At 43.7% G+C, this 14977-nt stretch overlaps 1 protein-coding gene across 1 annotated transcript in view; it reads right to left on the bottom strand.

The window, feature by feature from the left end:
- The window catches only part of carmil2 (capping protein regulator and myosin 1 linker 2), a 65450-nt gene that overhangs the window by 38201 nt on the left and 12272 nt on the right, over window positions 1-14977 (bottom strand). Inside the window, exons 5-13 of the mRNA XM_064337924.1 lie at window positions 11743-11864; window positions 9115-9212; window positions 8517-8587; window positions 7951-8024; window positions 7455-7530; window positions 3721-3809; window positions 2367-2461; window positions 1937-2023; window positions 1199-1308 (exon numbers count right to left, since the gene is read on the bottom strand). Of these exons, the coding sequence (XP_064193994.1) occupies window positions 1199-1308; window positions 1937-2023; window positions 2367-2461; window positions 3721-3809; window positions 7455-7530; window positions 7951-8024; window positions 8517-8587; window positions 9115-9212; window positions 11743-11864 (822 nt within the window). The remainder of the gene's footprint in view (window positions 1-1198; window positions 1309-1936; window positions 2024-2366; window positions 2462-3720; window positions 3810-7454; window positions 7531-7950; window positions 8025-8516; window positions 8588-9114; window positions 9213-11742; window positions 11865-14977) is intronic.

Here is a 14977-nt window from a genome sequence, read left to right as displayed (position 1 = left end):
ATGCAATGAATTTTGGTAGAATTTTGGAGCTACTGTAGAATTTAAGCAATGCACACACACACACGCCCACGCACACACACGCCCACGCACACCCACATGCACATCCATGTACAGAAAGGCAGTATTGTTTTGTTTCCTGAACAAAGTGAGAATCCAAAGACAAATGAGGATTTTCATCTGTCCTCATGACCTTGGAACATGATTCAACACATGTTTAACTACTTCATTCAGATGCTCAAACCCTCCATAGGCGGAGTCACACCCTCACAGGGCCAGGCTTGTTCTCCATTAATAAAGAGCGAATCAAACGAAGCGCATTAAAACTCGTGGACCACACTTCTCTGGATGGAACAATAGGAGCAAGAGACACGCCTGCCCGCTCAGCTGTGACATCACTGAAGCTTCCCTCTTCTGCACATCTGTGAAACAAACACTTTTCGCAGAGAGAACTTCTCAGAGAAATCCCATTGGCAACAAATGTAGAAAGCCAGTGAAGCGTGATGTAATTCATATCGTATGCATATTTGCCCAGCTGCCGCACCAGGCAACAGAAGAGCAGCCACCCAAAAGGGAATACATGGATTATTTGATTGCTTCCTGCTGATGCTGCGGACTTAAATGTTAATTGTATAGCACCAAATGTAACATGCAGTGAGACCTTTAAACACTCCCAATGCCGCATATGCACACATGTACACACACAAGAATACAGATGTATACATGTAAATATACACACGCATATTTGCAAACCCTTCACATACACACTCACACGCACACACACACACACTCACATGCACACATACACACACACACAAACATACACACTCGCACACACACAGACACACACATGTATGCACACAAGATGAATATGAATGGATGCATGCCAATATGTGCATATGCACACACGCATGTATGTAAAGCGCACACACACATGCTTGCATGCATACATAGGCACAGACACACACACACACACACACACGTAAACTCACATGCACACAGACACACACACACACACACACACACACAGATACACACACCCATGTGCATGTACACACATACACACAGACACACGCTCACACATGTACACTCACATGAACACAGACACATACACATACACACACACATGCGCACGTGCACACACACACACTTAGGCATGCACACACACACACACTCTTTCCAGCAGCAGCTCTCCTCTCACCGTTGCCTCTCCTGTGGCCAGGCTCCCCACGTTGCCTGAGAGGTCAAGGTGGCGCAGCGAGCTGGAGAACAGCTTGCTGTGTGAAAAGGCCTGGGCCAGTGTGCCCACACCTGAGAGAGAGAGAAAGAGAGAGAGAGAGAGAGAGAGGGGAGAGTGAGAGAGGGAGAGAGAGAGAGAGAGAGGGCGGGAGAGTGAGAGAGGGAGACCCAGAGAGAGAGAGAGAGAGGAGAGTAAAAGAGAGGGGCACAGACAAATGAAACAGCAAAAGGAAGGATAGGCAAGAACAGAGCAGGAAAAGCAAAGAGGAAATAACAGTACACACCACTACTTAATCACAAGGACCACTACAACAAACCCCCCAGACATAAAAATCCAGAGACACCTTTTCAATAACTTTGTTCTAAGTGGTGAAGGTCTAGTGCAGATATGCATTACTGGTACAGTCAAAATTGCATTAAGTGTAGGAATGTGTATTTCACAATGTAGTTAATGGTGTAATTCAAGTTAATTACAGGTGCACAGACCTTCTGTTTACTGGCTTATGTCTTTGAGACCAGATATATGTTGTTAGTGTTTAACACTGTAATTCAGGTAATCAAAAAAAGCTCTTCCGCAGGACACAGATTTAGAATTCACAGTCATCTGGTCTATGGTCATACATCATAGGCTGTGACTAACTATGGTACAGTTCAGTAAATCTCATCTCTAACATCTCTGGGAGAATGAGAAAGCTCTTACCTTTGGGGGAGAGGGATACTCTGGAGAGACACAGCTGAGTAAGGCCTTTGGGTAGCTTCTCAAGCTGATGGCTGAGAGCAATCACACCTGGGACAGGTAAAACAGACAACACACCTTAGTGATGTCACAGAGAAGACATTCAACAGCCAGCACACCTGAGTGATGTCACAGTGGGGACAGAGAATAGTCACCACACCTGTGTGATGTCACAGTAGGAACAGGTAATACAGCCAAAACACCTAAGTGATGTCACAGTGGGGACAGTTAATACAGCCAACACACCTGAATGATGTCACAGTTGGGATAGGTAACATGTCCAGGAGATGTTAGGGATGTCACAGTAGAGGTAGGTAACACAGCCAGCATGTGTGATGTCATAGCAGGCAGGTAATATAGATAGAGCACATACCCACAAAGGACACATACACACCTTTGTCTTCAATCGGATTGGCTGACAGATTGATGATGTGCAGTGCAGAACTGGGGTGGTCGCGGATGGCACAGGCCATCTTCACTGCAAAATCCCTACAGGGAGGGGCAGGATCACCATAACCAAATGATCTCTATCTCTCTTCTTTCTCCCTGACTCGAAACCAGGGATCTCAAACTCCAGGGCCGCAGAAACTGGTGATTTTTGACATGCTTCAGAATGCATAATTTAAGCCATTGATTGACTAATGGGTCCACACCCATTGTTACAGAGGCCTAAATTAACAAAAAACAACAGAGCCCTGCAGACAGTGTAGCCCCCCAGGATGGGGTAAATTTGAGATCCCTGCTCTAGACTCAGTCACACATTTTGACTGCTGTTGATTCAGGACTGCAGACAAACACGCACTCTCCTTCAGAGCATATAACGTTTGTCACTTCTTAAACCCCAAAGTTTGTATAGAGCGGAGTTGGAGGAAGACACTTAATGTCCAGCTCAGCGTGTGGACCTGCGGGAACCCGGTTCATTGGTCCGCAACGAAAGCCGCCGCCATCTCCAGGACTCTGCCAGAAACCCGCGTGTACCCAGGTAATGCTAGAGTATGTATGTAGCACTGCAGGGCTACGGCCCACAGTTGGCACTGGCATAGTCCAGATTTGATACCAGAGCACGGGGCCCGTCCAACCACTGGAACAGTGCATTAACAAGATGAGCCACTCAACGGCCCCACAGCTACATGCCCTTATATGACCTCAATGGGAGAGCATGTGTGCAGGTTACACTGCCAGAGACAGGATGTCAGTGGTGAGCTACAGAGGTGGAGAGCTTGTAGTACCTTCATTTCAAAAGCTGCTTTTGAACAATTAACAAGCCATTAAGTCTCTTGATATACATAAGTATCACTATTTTTATCATTTTTTGACACAAATGCATCATTACCATGACAGGGCTACTTTCACTTCACATGAAATAATTTTAGCTTTAATGAGTTCCAAAGAAACAATTGGTTCAAATTTAATTTGCTACAGACCGCTTTGAAATAATCAAAAAGATACTTCTTAGGTTAAAAATAATCAGTGGTGGTGAATTTTTAATTGTTAAGTTTGTCCATCATTTTAAAAAGTGGCTTTTTTACATAGCATATATTCATAGACCTGAGCATATACTTCAGGTTAAATTCTGGTTTAATACCCTGCAACTTTGTGACTTTGCAAATTCCATAACTATAACACTGCACTGCTAGCTATAAAAAAAACAGGTCATGTTTAAAGGTGCATTTTCTTCTTCTGTGGTGTGTGAGCTCACTGCCTCCCTTTGCTGGGGGTCAGAGGTGTGTTCAGGTGAGATCACTCACGGTTTGAGCCCACTGTTCTCCAGGCACACGTCCTCCAGTTTCGGGGATCTGTTTATCATGTAGAGGACCTGCTCCTGCACCTCTGGACTCTGCGAGGACAGACAGATGGACACAGACATGTACATAATCATAGGCACTCCTGTTTCTTAACCTTAGAGTTCTGCAGAGACAGACAAACACACATCCACTCCAGCAGGACTCCAGGCACTCTGTACAGACATACAGACATACAGACATACAGACAGACAAATACAGACAGACCCAGACATTTATGCGCACATACACCACCCTCTGTTCCTGCACCAGTGGGTTTCTCAGAGATAAACTGACACACACACACACACACACACACACACACACACACACACACACTCACACACACACACACACAAATGAATAGGAGAGGCTCTTTAACTCAGCGATTACATTTACAGTTTAGACACAGTTTTCTGACGCAGCATTAAATCACAAGCAGCGCTTTATGCAATTACACACTCAGACATCCGGCTCGGGTAGGAGATGTAATTTATTACTGGGCAAGGAGCCCGTGGTGACCTTTCAGCCAGTGATGGAAGAATCCCCCCCCACCCCCTTCCCCCCAACCTAAGGCAGGACCAACACAGTAAAGCAGGGTAATCACAGTAAAGGCCCTCATTACAAGCCTGCACCAAGACGTATGCCCTGGTCCCATTCCCGCTCCCCTCCCCACCTCCACCACCTGATGTGGGTGACTGCCCAAGTGACAGTCATCTCCATCAGAGAGGAAGAACCAGTGCGAACAGCAGCAACTACAAAATTATGCAGAGGAAGAAGCGTAACGTTTTTAACGGTAATCAATGGGCAATAAATTCGACTCCGACCAAACAAGACCCATTTAAAAAAAAAAAAAATTGATTAGTAATGCCTTGGGTGTTAAAAAATGTTCTGCTGAAAATGCAAATGTGACAATAAATCAATTTTTGTGAAAAATAATTTTACATGATACTTGCGCTGTTCTACATGACACTAGCGCTGTTCTCCCATGACATTTGTCCGCGAAGTTACTTTTCTGGATTAAATAGATCAATCTGTCAATGCTGTCACACTTGTTTAGTGAATAACTAGCTCTCAAGATCATTGTTGCTTAATATCCATGTACTTGCTTGAATATTCATGTACAAAATAAAAATATTAAGACTTGTATGGTTGAATACATCATAGCCTAATTCCTGACAAACAACCTGACAAACTTGCGAGTATCCATTACATATCTTTGTCATCTTTGCATCTTTGATTTAAACTCAACCTCTCCCTTTGTGCCCATTTTCCAGGTCCTATTGTCATCTGGCTGTCTAGCCTTGAGTGCAGTGTGTGCTGTATTGACTTCTGGGGCCTAGTTCCAGTTAAAAATGCACTCTGAACTTCTACTCTTGTCTCTCCTGGTGCTTTGGATATTTAACACCCTTTAAGCCATCCTGTCCATCAAATAAACAAACAAATAAAATTAAAATGGGTACTATCTGAAATATTCCGGCTAAAGTCAGAAGTTTCATTACTTCATGAATACATGTTAGACTTTGAGGCACTTTGGCATAACTTTAGCTTTTGGGCAAAACTGGTTGTTGTGGAATAGGAGATGACTACTATAGGTTTCCGTCGCTACCAATTATCTGAGCTTACCCAGCTAATTAACTGCATACACAAATTCCGGTTCATTTCTAGATTAAACACAGGAACCTCATACATATAGGAACGCAGTAAGCACGAGCTGTAACTTTCATTATCAATTAATACAGCTGAAATTTCAGATGACATAATTAATTATTATCCCAGTCATTTACTTAATACTTAATTAAAAATTAAGAGAAGAATCTTCTATGAAAATCAGACAACAACCCTCCTTGCCCAACCCTGCTGAGGATGCTGTGATTGGGTGAGACTGCACTCAGGGCATTTTATTAGCTCCCCAAAGATGCTGCAGTGGCACACCTTAACCTGAAGGGGGAGTCTGCGTGGAACCACAATGTAAAGATGTGCGGTATCAGTAAGCTAGCAGTTTACTCAGTACCGCACCATGTTTGCTTTTCACATAGCATTACTCTGCAATCTGTTTTACTGTGGGAAAATTATCAATGGGAAGGAAAAATATGCTTCATTGTTACTTTTTAAATAGTGCTGTGATTTTGCCAATTATATATTGTTACTGTAAATTAAACTGCCTTATGGGAAGGGTTTTAATTGCTGGTTTTGTGAGAATTTGTGCAATTAGGAGTGCGGCTATGACGAACCACATTAGCCGTTTAACATCTGTAACTACTTCTAATTTTGTGCATACTGCATTGATAAGCTATTATAGCTATTTCTGTGTGTCCTGGAAGTTGAACAGGCTGTAGAACTACTAAGCAAAGACTGAAAGGTTGGCTCGTCGCTGCCAAAAGCCATCACATTATTTTACTCCAGCAATCTATTTTGGGTGCTGCTTGTAATGAAGATGGGGGAAATGGAATGGAAAACTGAGACTATTACATCAACATCACTTGTGTAATATGTCTGAATTTGAAAATTCATTTACTGAATGGAGGTCAGCTGACTATATTCTTATTGACTATTTGTAAATTATTTTGTATCATTTTTTGAAAGGCTCAGATTTATGTCTTCTATTCGCATAGAGTGGAATGCTTGTATCATATTCCAGGCATTTCTTTATTGTGTTAGTTTTATTGTGCCAATAGAGAACTTTTCCTCACAGGATGTCTGCTTTGCTTCTGGTGAATAAGCCTAGAATTTACTATTCTAGTTAACTCCGCTCTATGAACAAAAATAACGAAATATGCTTCACTGTTTTACTCTAATCTATTTACATCCACACAACAGAATAAAAACACCACAGAAATGTAGTTCCATGATAGAACCTCCGGCCGGTCATTTACTGTTATTTGTACAAGGAAATCTTTTTCGCAGCGTGCTCACACAGTACGGAAAACACCGCCAGCCGCAGTAACAAAACCAAGGTTAATGAATCACAGGGCCTTCTCTCTCGATCTCAAGCACACACAAATACAAACTCAAACCTCTCTAGCCCTCCCAGTGAAGGTTATCTGTACGACCTTGAACACAGGTAATCATCCACCTCGGTAGGGGAAACTCCAGCTCTGAGAATGCAGTCGGTAGACACTCTTTGAAATATGACGATAGCGAGCTTATTTCTTGTTATATTTGAACGGGTTATCATAGAATGCCATGTGTACCAGACCCAGATCAAATAATAATTTTAAATACTTTAACCCTTTAGACACCAGTCAAATTCTGACAAACCGCTGACCATTTTAAAAGAAATATGTAGTCTCAATGATATTCAGAAGAATGTGTTATCATATTATTGTACTTGTTGGATAGTAACATGTTTCATTGAACAGCAGGTGGTTTTTTCCGAGGGTCAAAAGAGTTTTTCAAATACTTATTTAATCTAGAGCTGATGTGAACCCACGTCACCTCAATTCTACAAATTCTTTTCCGCACCCTCCACAAAGAAACATGCTGTTTGTGTGTTTTGACTAGGGCGATATTACAACTCAGCAGGAGTGGATACAGTTCGAAACACAGTTCTCCACATACGTCTGTGTGAAGTGTGAAAACTCTCTAGCCATGTGACCACAATAAGACCAGAACAGGTGGTTTAACACTCAAGCACCAAGACTGTGACCGCACCAAGAACTTTCAGGTGAAAGAGCACGTCTGCATTTTTTGGTACATACCAGCCGGAAATCCTTGCCGCTGATTTTAGTGAACCAGTGGTTGAATGACAGAGCAGCAACAGCCAAGGAAATATCTCTGAGGGGAGAGGGAGACATCAGTCCCTGACTCAACACATTATCACCAAAGGCAACAAGAGCTATGAGGGGGCTTCCATTGTGATGTCACTTCCCGTCAGAGTGCTGGTATGCAGTGTCACCTCCACTCAGCCCATTACACTTCCACAATATTGTGGGGCCATTGTTATAAGTGTTCACGTTATTGCTGGTATCTTGAGTTATAAATTCTTGATGGCATCTCTGAGAAGATCAAAACAGCTAAAGCAATCTCACAAGTGACTAGGAAGCTGGCTGGGAACGTGAAAACTATCAACATGGACAGATGAATCTTATCTTGCAATATCCGGGAAATCTGAAGCCATGGCCAAAGATAACATGTTTGATGTATCAAGATATTTTTTCCGAAACGCCTGGGAGAAAGGCACAGCAAGTGGCTCACCTAGTGTCCAGGTGGTTGAAATCCAAGAGATTGAATTCCTGGCAGCTTTGAATGTGGTAAATATTGTCCACATCCTGACAGAAGGAGAGAAAATGGGGAGAGAGGTAGGGAGGGAGAAAGAGAAAAGTGTACAGACAGAGAAGGAGAGAAAGAAAGCAGGATAGAGTGGAAGAGAGACAGGGCAATGGATGGATGAGGACAGAGAGCAGGATAGGAGCGAGAAATAAAAAAAGAAGTAGAGAATAAAAAATAAGAGAGAGTGAGGGAGACAGGGAGTAAAATAGGAGAGAGAGAAAGGGAGAAGAAAGGAGGGAGTGAGAGAGTAGAGAAGGAAAGCAACATATTAAAGACAGAAAATTGGTTAATTACACAAAAACCACACGTCTTTTTCTCCCCAAAGCCTTGGCTGTGTAATAGAAACACAGCCAAACAAATGCACAGGAGCAGGGAGCAGAGCGACCTGTCACACTGAAGAACAGAATCTCAGCTGATCAAATCAGGCTTGGCGCCACTATTGACAATGTGCTGAACAGAATGTGATGTAGTCACACAGGGACACTACTGACCCACTTGATCTCCTCTCTGCAGGGGAAGTCATTAAAGTCGCACAGGGCAGCGTACGTCTCTGAGAAACCTCCTGCAGGAAACAAAGCGAGCTGGGGTCATGAGCAATCAGAGACCTTATCAACACAAACATCGGTCCCACTGACTCCTGCAATGGCCCCGTGAAGCCCATATGCTTTTAGATAATGATCTCAACAAGAACAAATCCAGGAGGGTCATACAGCTGACTAAATGGCAGAACATATACCCCCCGTCATGTTCACCCCCCATCCATGACTGCCGCCACCTGCCGCCCCCCCCCCCCCCCCACTTCCACCCGTACACAGTACAATGGTATTGCCCCACTTACACTTCCTCACTCCCACCTCCCAGGACTGTGGTGCAGACTCACTGACCATCAGCCTCCCTCTCCCTCTCCACCCAGGATAGTGGTTTGGCCCCCCGGTGATATGGGCCTAAAGACCCCCTGGGGGGGCCCAGTACACCCTACCCAAGTGAGTGCTACTGTCCCCTAACTTCCCATCCATCCAAAGACAGTGGTAGGGCCCCAATGATCCCCCACCCCCCTCCACCTAAGGACAGTGGTATGGCCCGACTGACCGCATGGTCCCTGTGTGCCATTGAGACTCTCCTCCACGCTGGACGTCAGGCTGCGCAGACGGTCCTGCAGGTCGGGCGGGATCTTCTTCAGGAGCTTCCTGAGAACGCGCAGGAGATCGGTTTCCATAGTAACTCCACAGGTGAAAAAACAGGGATGAAGCAACGCTTTGTGGACTTGCTCAGAAGGAAAGCAGACAAAAAATGGGCCCGCAAACTCCCCTGTTCACGGAGAGGTTTACCACTGGATTGACCATTTATGCAGGCCCCCAGCGTGGTAAGGTTTTGATACTGCACTGTGGGGTGAATCACGTACTGAAACCTAGTGTCATGTCAGCAGCCCTCAGGACATATCTCCTGAATGTAATATAACAGCCCCTTTATAGTTCACACATTAACAGAGGACCCAGTCACAGTCACAACGCTACAAGCGCGGTTTTGCTTATGGAAATATAACCCTGGAAGCAGCATAGCCACAGCGAGTGTGTGATGCAGAAAAAGCCTCACTGAGCGCACTTCTTTTATTGTGGCACGAAGAGTGCCATCTCTGTGTTCTCCAGCCTATTTGCAAAGAGGGTGCAGCCTGCCTGGTTAATGAGATATAGTGCAGAAAGAGGACAGTGCCCCCTATTGGTGACATCCATCAACAACCTTTATCGATTGCCCTTCCTCAAACCCCACGCTACACAGCTATCTTATGCTTTTTGCTCAGAGAACAGAAAATAGTACTACAATGTAGTACAACTGTAATAATGTAAAATGTGCATAATAATATGCATATTTTTGACAATGAATTGTGTTTGTTATTGAGCCTTTCACACTTTCAAAGCACTTCGCCTTGAAGGGGGAGACTTCACTCCAACCACTGCCAATATGTTGCACCGTCAACGCCAGCCACAGTACAATAACCAGATGGACAGCTCTTCCATCCTCTGTACTTCCTCTATATCTATGAACAGGCATTATCTAGGGAAAGGACATCCATTGCGTTTGTGGATAGAGGATTTTCTCAGATTGGTCAAATTTCTTCTCCATCAATAGCAAAGAAAGAACTTTCAATGTAAAGAATACAGAGCTGACCATCACGTTAGTCAAGAGAATCTTTGGTGCCCTTCCTGGGCAGATCCGTCTCTTCTCTTTCTTGTACCCAATGTCACAGCCTGACTGGAACAGCTGGGGTATTAGAATGGCTGGAAAGGCTGTATTCTTTCATAGCGATTGTTATGCGTGCACAAGAATGCTGTCAGTAATTTCAGAGGGGTGAGTCTTTTCTGAGCAGCGGCCGATAATTCTTTGTCACCAAGGAAAGATGCAGGGACTGACTCAGCCAGGAAGCTATTGGGGGGGGGGGAAACAAAACACTCCAGGTTGGTGAGAAATCTGGACGTTGTTTGTCAACGAGCAATTTCTAGAGTAAACACAAGACGCAAAGGCGTGCACGCAGAACACGTGGTCTTCCTGTTCAATGGCCCTCGATTGGCTACGCTGAATGTCTTCGGGTCTGAATGAATCGGGTCTGAGCCGTAGCTATTAAACCCGCGCAAGCGACAGGGAGCGGAGGCTAATCTTGGCAACACATTTGTCAGCCGCAGTTTTAAAATAGCTTCTCCCTTCACCACCAGAGCAGCCAGCCAACCGCTCCAGCTGCCTTCAAGTACAGTATTACGAGAGGGAAAACATAAAAATATTTTCTCCCGGACCTCTTTTGTTAAAAGTATTTATAGAAGCCGTGCGTTTTTCTCGGCATACGCGCCCCCGACGGACGGAAGGAGCTAAAGGTGCGACTCGTTCAGCATGGCTTCGCGCCCTGCAGCCTCACAGCCAAAACCAGAATCGCTTTCTAAAGGTCAGCCGGAGTTTGTGTGTGTGTGCGCGTGCGCGCGTGTGTGCGTGCGCGTATGTGTCTGTTGTGTTGACATCACAACGCAGACAAACCGTAGAGGGGGGAGCCCGTGAGACAGGCGCACACTCCATCCACATGCAAATAGGAACATTACGGGGGGGAGGGAAAATTGCATCTTTGAGCGGAGACTGCCTTTGACACCTCTGTTCCGAAACAGCAGGTAACCCCCCCCCCCCGCCTCTAGACATAGGCTCTTTGGCAGGAAGTGATGTCGGGCAGCATGGAGGGGCTTTTATTAACCAGAGGGTACTCCTCTCGCACCATGGTGCATGGTGTGCAGGGTACAAGGCTGGGGAATGCCTCCTCTAGAGAGTCAAAACCACAGCATTCTGGGTGTAAATTCTACAGCCTAATGAATGCACCATATTTGGCCACTGAAACATATTTTTTTTTTAATTATTGATTTTATATTTATATTATTTTACTATTTCCTTGGCAAGTAAATAATAAATGCACCCCCTTAACAAACAAATATTAATATTTAGTGATTCTTGCTTTTATCATTCTTGCTTTTATCATTTATGCACATAAGCCTAAAAAGAAAACAAAGGAGTAAGTGTGTTGATATTCTGGTGAAACCAGTGAGCTCCTTTCAGCATTATGGTGAGCAACGGTCCGTCTCTGTAAGTATTCTGGAATGGCAGCAGTGCATTATGGCATTTTATAAGTTATGGTGGAAAAGGTGTGGGAGAAACTGGCAGAGACTGGGTCTGGGGCGAGGTACTCACCCTGGGGACGAATCAGGAAAGATCTTCTTGAGTGAAGCAGTCACATGACTGATTACAGCCTCAAGGTCCTCCACCGACATCAGGCTGAGACAGTACGTCTGTCTATCCGTCTCAATCACCACCTGACACACAAACAAACACGTGCATGTAGATGCATACACATACACATAGTCAAACACACACACACACACATAGATGCACAGACACACAAATGAATGCACATATGCAGCCACACGCACAAACACACACAGACATAGAAGCACAGACAGAATTTCAAATGAATAGACCCTAGCAGAGCCACATAGAAACACACAACCAAAGAAAAAAGTCAACTTCATTAACCTTTGGGGTCACTAAAAGGGTGTCTTACAGAAGAGGAAAAAAAGCTTCTATTCCAAAGCCTGAGAAAGCAGGGAAATAGAACTGAGACATGAAAGCGTTTGTCATGGAGACACGTGTAAAAAGAAATGAGAGAGGCAGACATTCTGGAACAACACACCTTTGTCTTTTATTTTTTAAAACTGCTATGCATTGAAAATAACGTTTATATGTGCCGCTTTATTGCTTTGGCAATACTTCATTTTGTGATTGCCACAAAAGAGCAGATGTGAATTTTGGGGGAAAAAAGAGATAAAAAGACAGAGACAGATGCTTAAATAAGTGCTCAAAGACCAGACTGCCTCTCCAGCAAGATGCTGAAACGCAAAACTACCACAAGCTGCTGCGAAAAAAAAAAAACTTTTAAATCTGATTATCTCTGCACCGCCTCCTCACATCTGAAGTGAGGATCTCACAACGTCTAATCCTTTCAAGAGAGCAGGTAATAGAACCCAACAACTGCCAAGGCTGGGGAATGTCGTGAATAGAACCGCGAAACTCAGACTCTGTGATTTCCCTACTGAGAACGGCATCTTCCCTATAACCGAAATTGATTTTCTTTCAAAGCATTTCACAAGAGGTCTGGCGAGTGATACCTTAAGCTGAATCACATTCTCAATGAAGTGATACAGCCAACTGTCCTAACTATGCCGGTATTGACTACATGCGGGAACCTCAAAGGGTGGCGTACTATTGGTCACAGCACCACATAAGGAGAGAGGGTATTGGCTACATTAGTAATGTCACCTCTGATTGATCGGGCACCTGTTGCCTGCCTGCACCAGCTGCGTAATCACTGTAGACGCTTACACTGGCTATGCAGCTGACTGCAAGCTTGTGCGATGCTGGTGTGTCTCAAGATGGATAGAATACTGGTATATGGGGGTAAAGTGCTTGATATCTTTATACAAGAAAGAAGTTAAGGAATTAAAACTGGAAAGAGAACAAATTTCTTTACTCAGAGGTATAGGATGATATAGGCCTACAGCTTGAGCCCAAAACTTTCCTATGTAGGCAAACAATTCTTTCATGGTTTTGAATAAATCTACAGACCTGGTACTACGCGCAGATAATACAAATTCTGCTGTTGTCCATGAACAACAACTTTGCCAAACTATCCTTGAGAAATACTGTCAGATATGGTCATAAATACAATGATTATCAAAACAGGAAGCCAGGACACATACTCCCTCAGGTGTGAAAATCAACTGGTAGACAAAAAACCGATGCTTCAATAGATAACGGCATTGAACAAACTGAAAGAGAAAGCATGAAATCCCCTGTCCTACAAAGGAAACCCAAATTAAGATGCAACACTAAAGGACGAGGGCTGAGCTATTACACACTAAAAAGGAGAATAGAGTGTGGGGCATATTTCCTGACAACAGTGGAAAAACATGACACCTCGATACATACTGACAAACTACAGGCTCGGTGAGCCCAGCCTGACCACAAGACCGGATGTCAATTGCAGAGAAGGCTACTCAGAGAAGACAGGCTGCACTCACACTGCTCACACAGAGCTCCATCTACTTTCGACTTGCGAATGATATACATAAGCAAAGGTAGATCTGCGCTGGTAAACATAAACAAGGCTTTTCCTAAATACCCAGTCCTACATCGGCACTGTTTTTCTCCCCACTGGGAGTTTCACCTTAAGTGCTTGCTATGTGGGGGTTCAGGCCTGGTTTTTGCTCATTTTTGTGCTACTCTGTAAAGCGTCTTCATGACAGCTTTCTGTAAAAAGCACTCTACAAATATAATTGATTTGATTTGATACATTATGAGGAAAATTAGCAGCACAATACAGACACTGCCTGTCAAAAAGAGTAGATGAAACCAGGTGATTTTATTGAAAACTTTTTAGTGCCAATGTAAATAGCTTTTATTCCAAATGTATTATTGATGTCTATGTGTTGAACCATAAAACAGCGGCTTTCCAATTTTGTATTTCAAAATTAATTTGATTAAACTGGGGGTGCGAAACTGATAGAAAGACAGAAAAACAATTGGAGGTTCAGGTCAGCATTTATTCAGGTCACTGGTCGTTTCCTGTGAGGTTCATTTCCACTGATAATATCAGCAGAAACTACTTCCTGTTTTGATTCCCGCATCTCTCAACATAGACGATACCCTTTGACAACATTAATGGAACAACTACGGGTAACCCACTCTATTCCATAGTAAATGTGATGTATATTCAAACCAGCTGCCAAAAATAGTCAACTTGTAACTTCCCCGATGAGTTACAATGACTCACATATAGCACCGCCAGCAGTGTGGAAAGGGGTAACCTAAAGGACACCATTTCGTCTAGTTTAAGGAATTCCTGAAATTTATTGCACATGTGTGGTGCATATACTTTAAAATAAGTTCTTCCTAGTTCAGTTGTGAACCATGGTGTTTCTAGCATAATCCACTCGTGAAATCTTGTGCAATTGTTTGAGTTTCCAAAGAATAAAGGTGTGGTAAGATAAAAAGGGGGAATTGCGTGGAGGGCTTTGTATATAAATGAAACGCTGTACTGCTTTCTCCTTAGAGCAAGCGATTGCCATGATTGCCTGTATGGTAAAGAAGGCAGTGATGAGTAGGAAACCCATCACCCGTAATTAAATGTAATGCACTATGACAGACCGCGTTCAGGGGTTTTAGGACTGTGGCTGTGGCATGCATATAAAATACATCCATGGTCAAGATGCTACATGCTAAGATTGTAGCTTGCAATCATTTTGCGGTTTCAAATTGTGAGGCAAGGCTTGTTTCTGTATAGGAATCCAATTTTGACTTTAAGCTCTTTTGTTCGTTATATTCGCAATATGCATTTAAAAGAGAACATTTCATCGATCGAAATGCTGAA

Source organism: Anguilla rostrata, chromosome 5 (genome assembly GCF_018555375.3).
Source record: "Anguilla rostrata isolate EN2019 chromosome 5, ASM1855537v3, whole genome shotgun sequence".
In the NCBI taxonomy this organism is placed as follows: Eukaryota; Metazoa; Chordata; class Actinopteri; order Anguilliformes; family Anguillidae; genus Anguilla; species Anguilla rostrata.
This window is presented reverse-complemented; position numbering and strand designations above follow the sequence as displayed.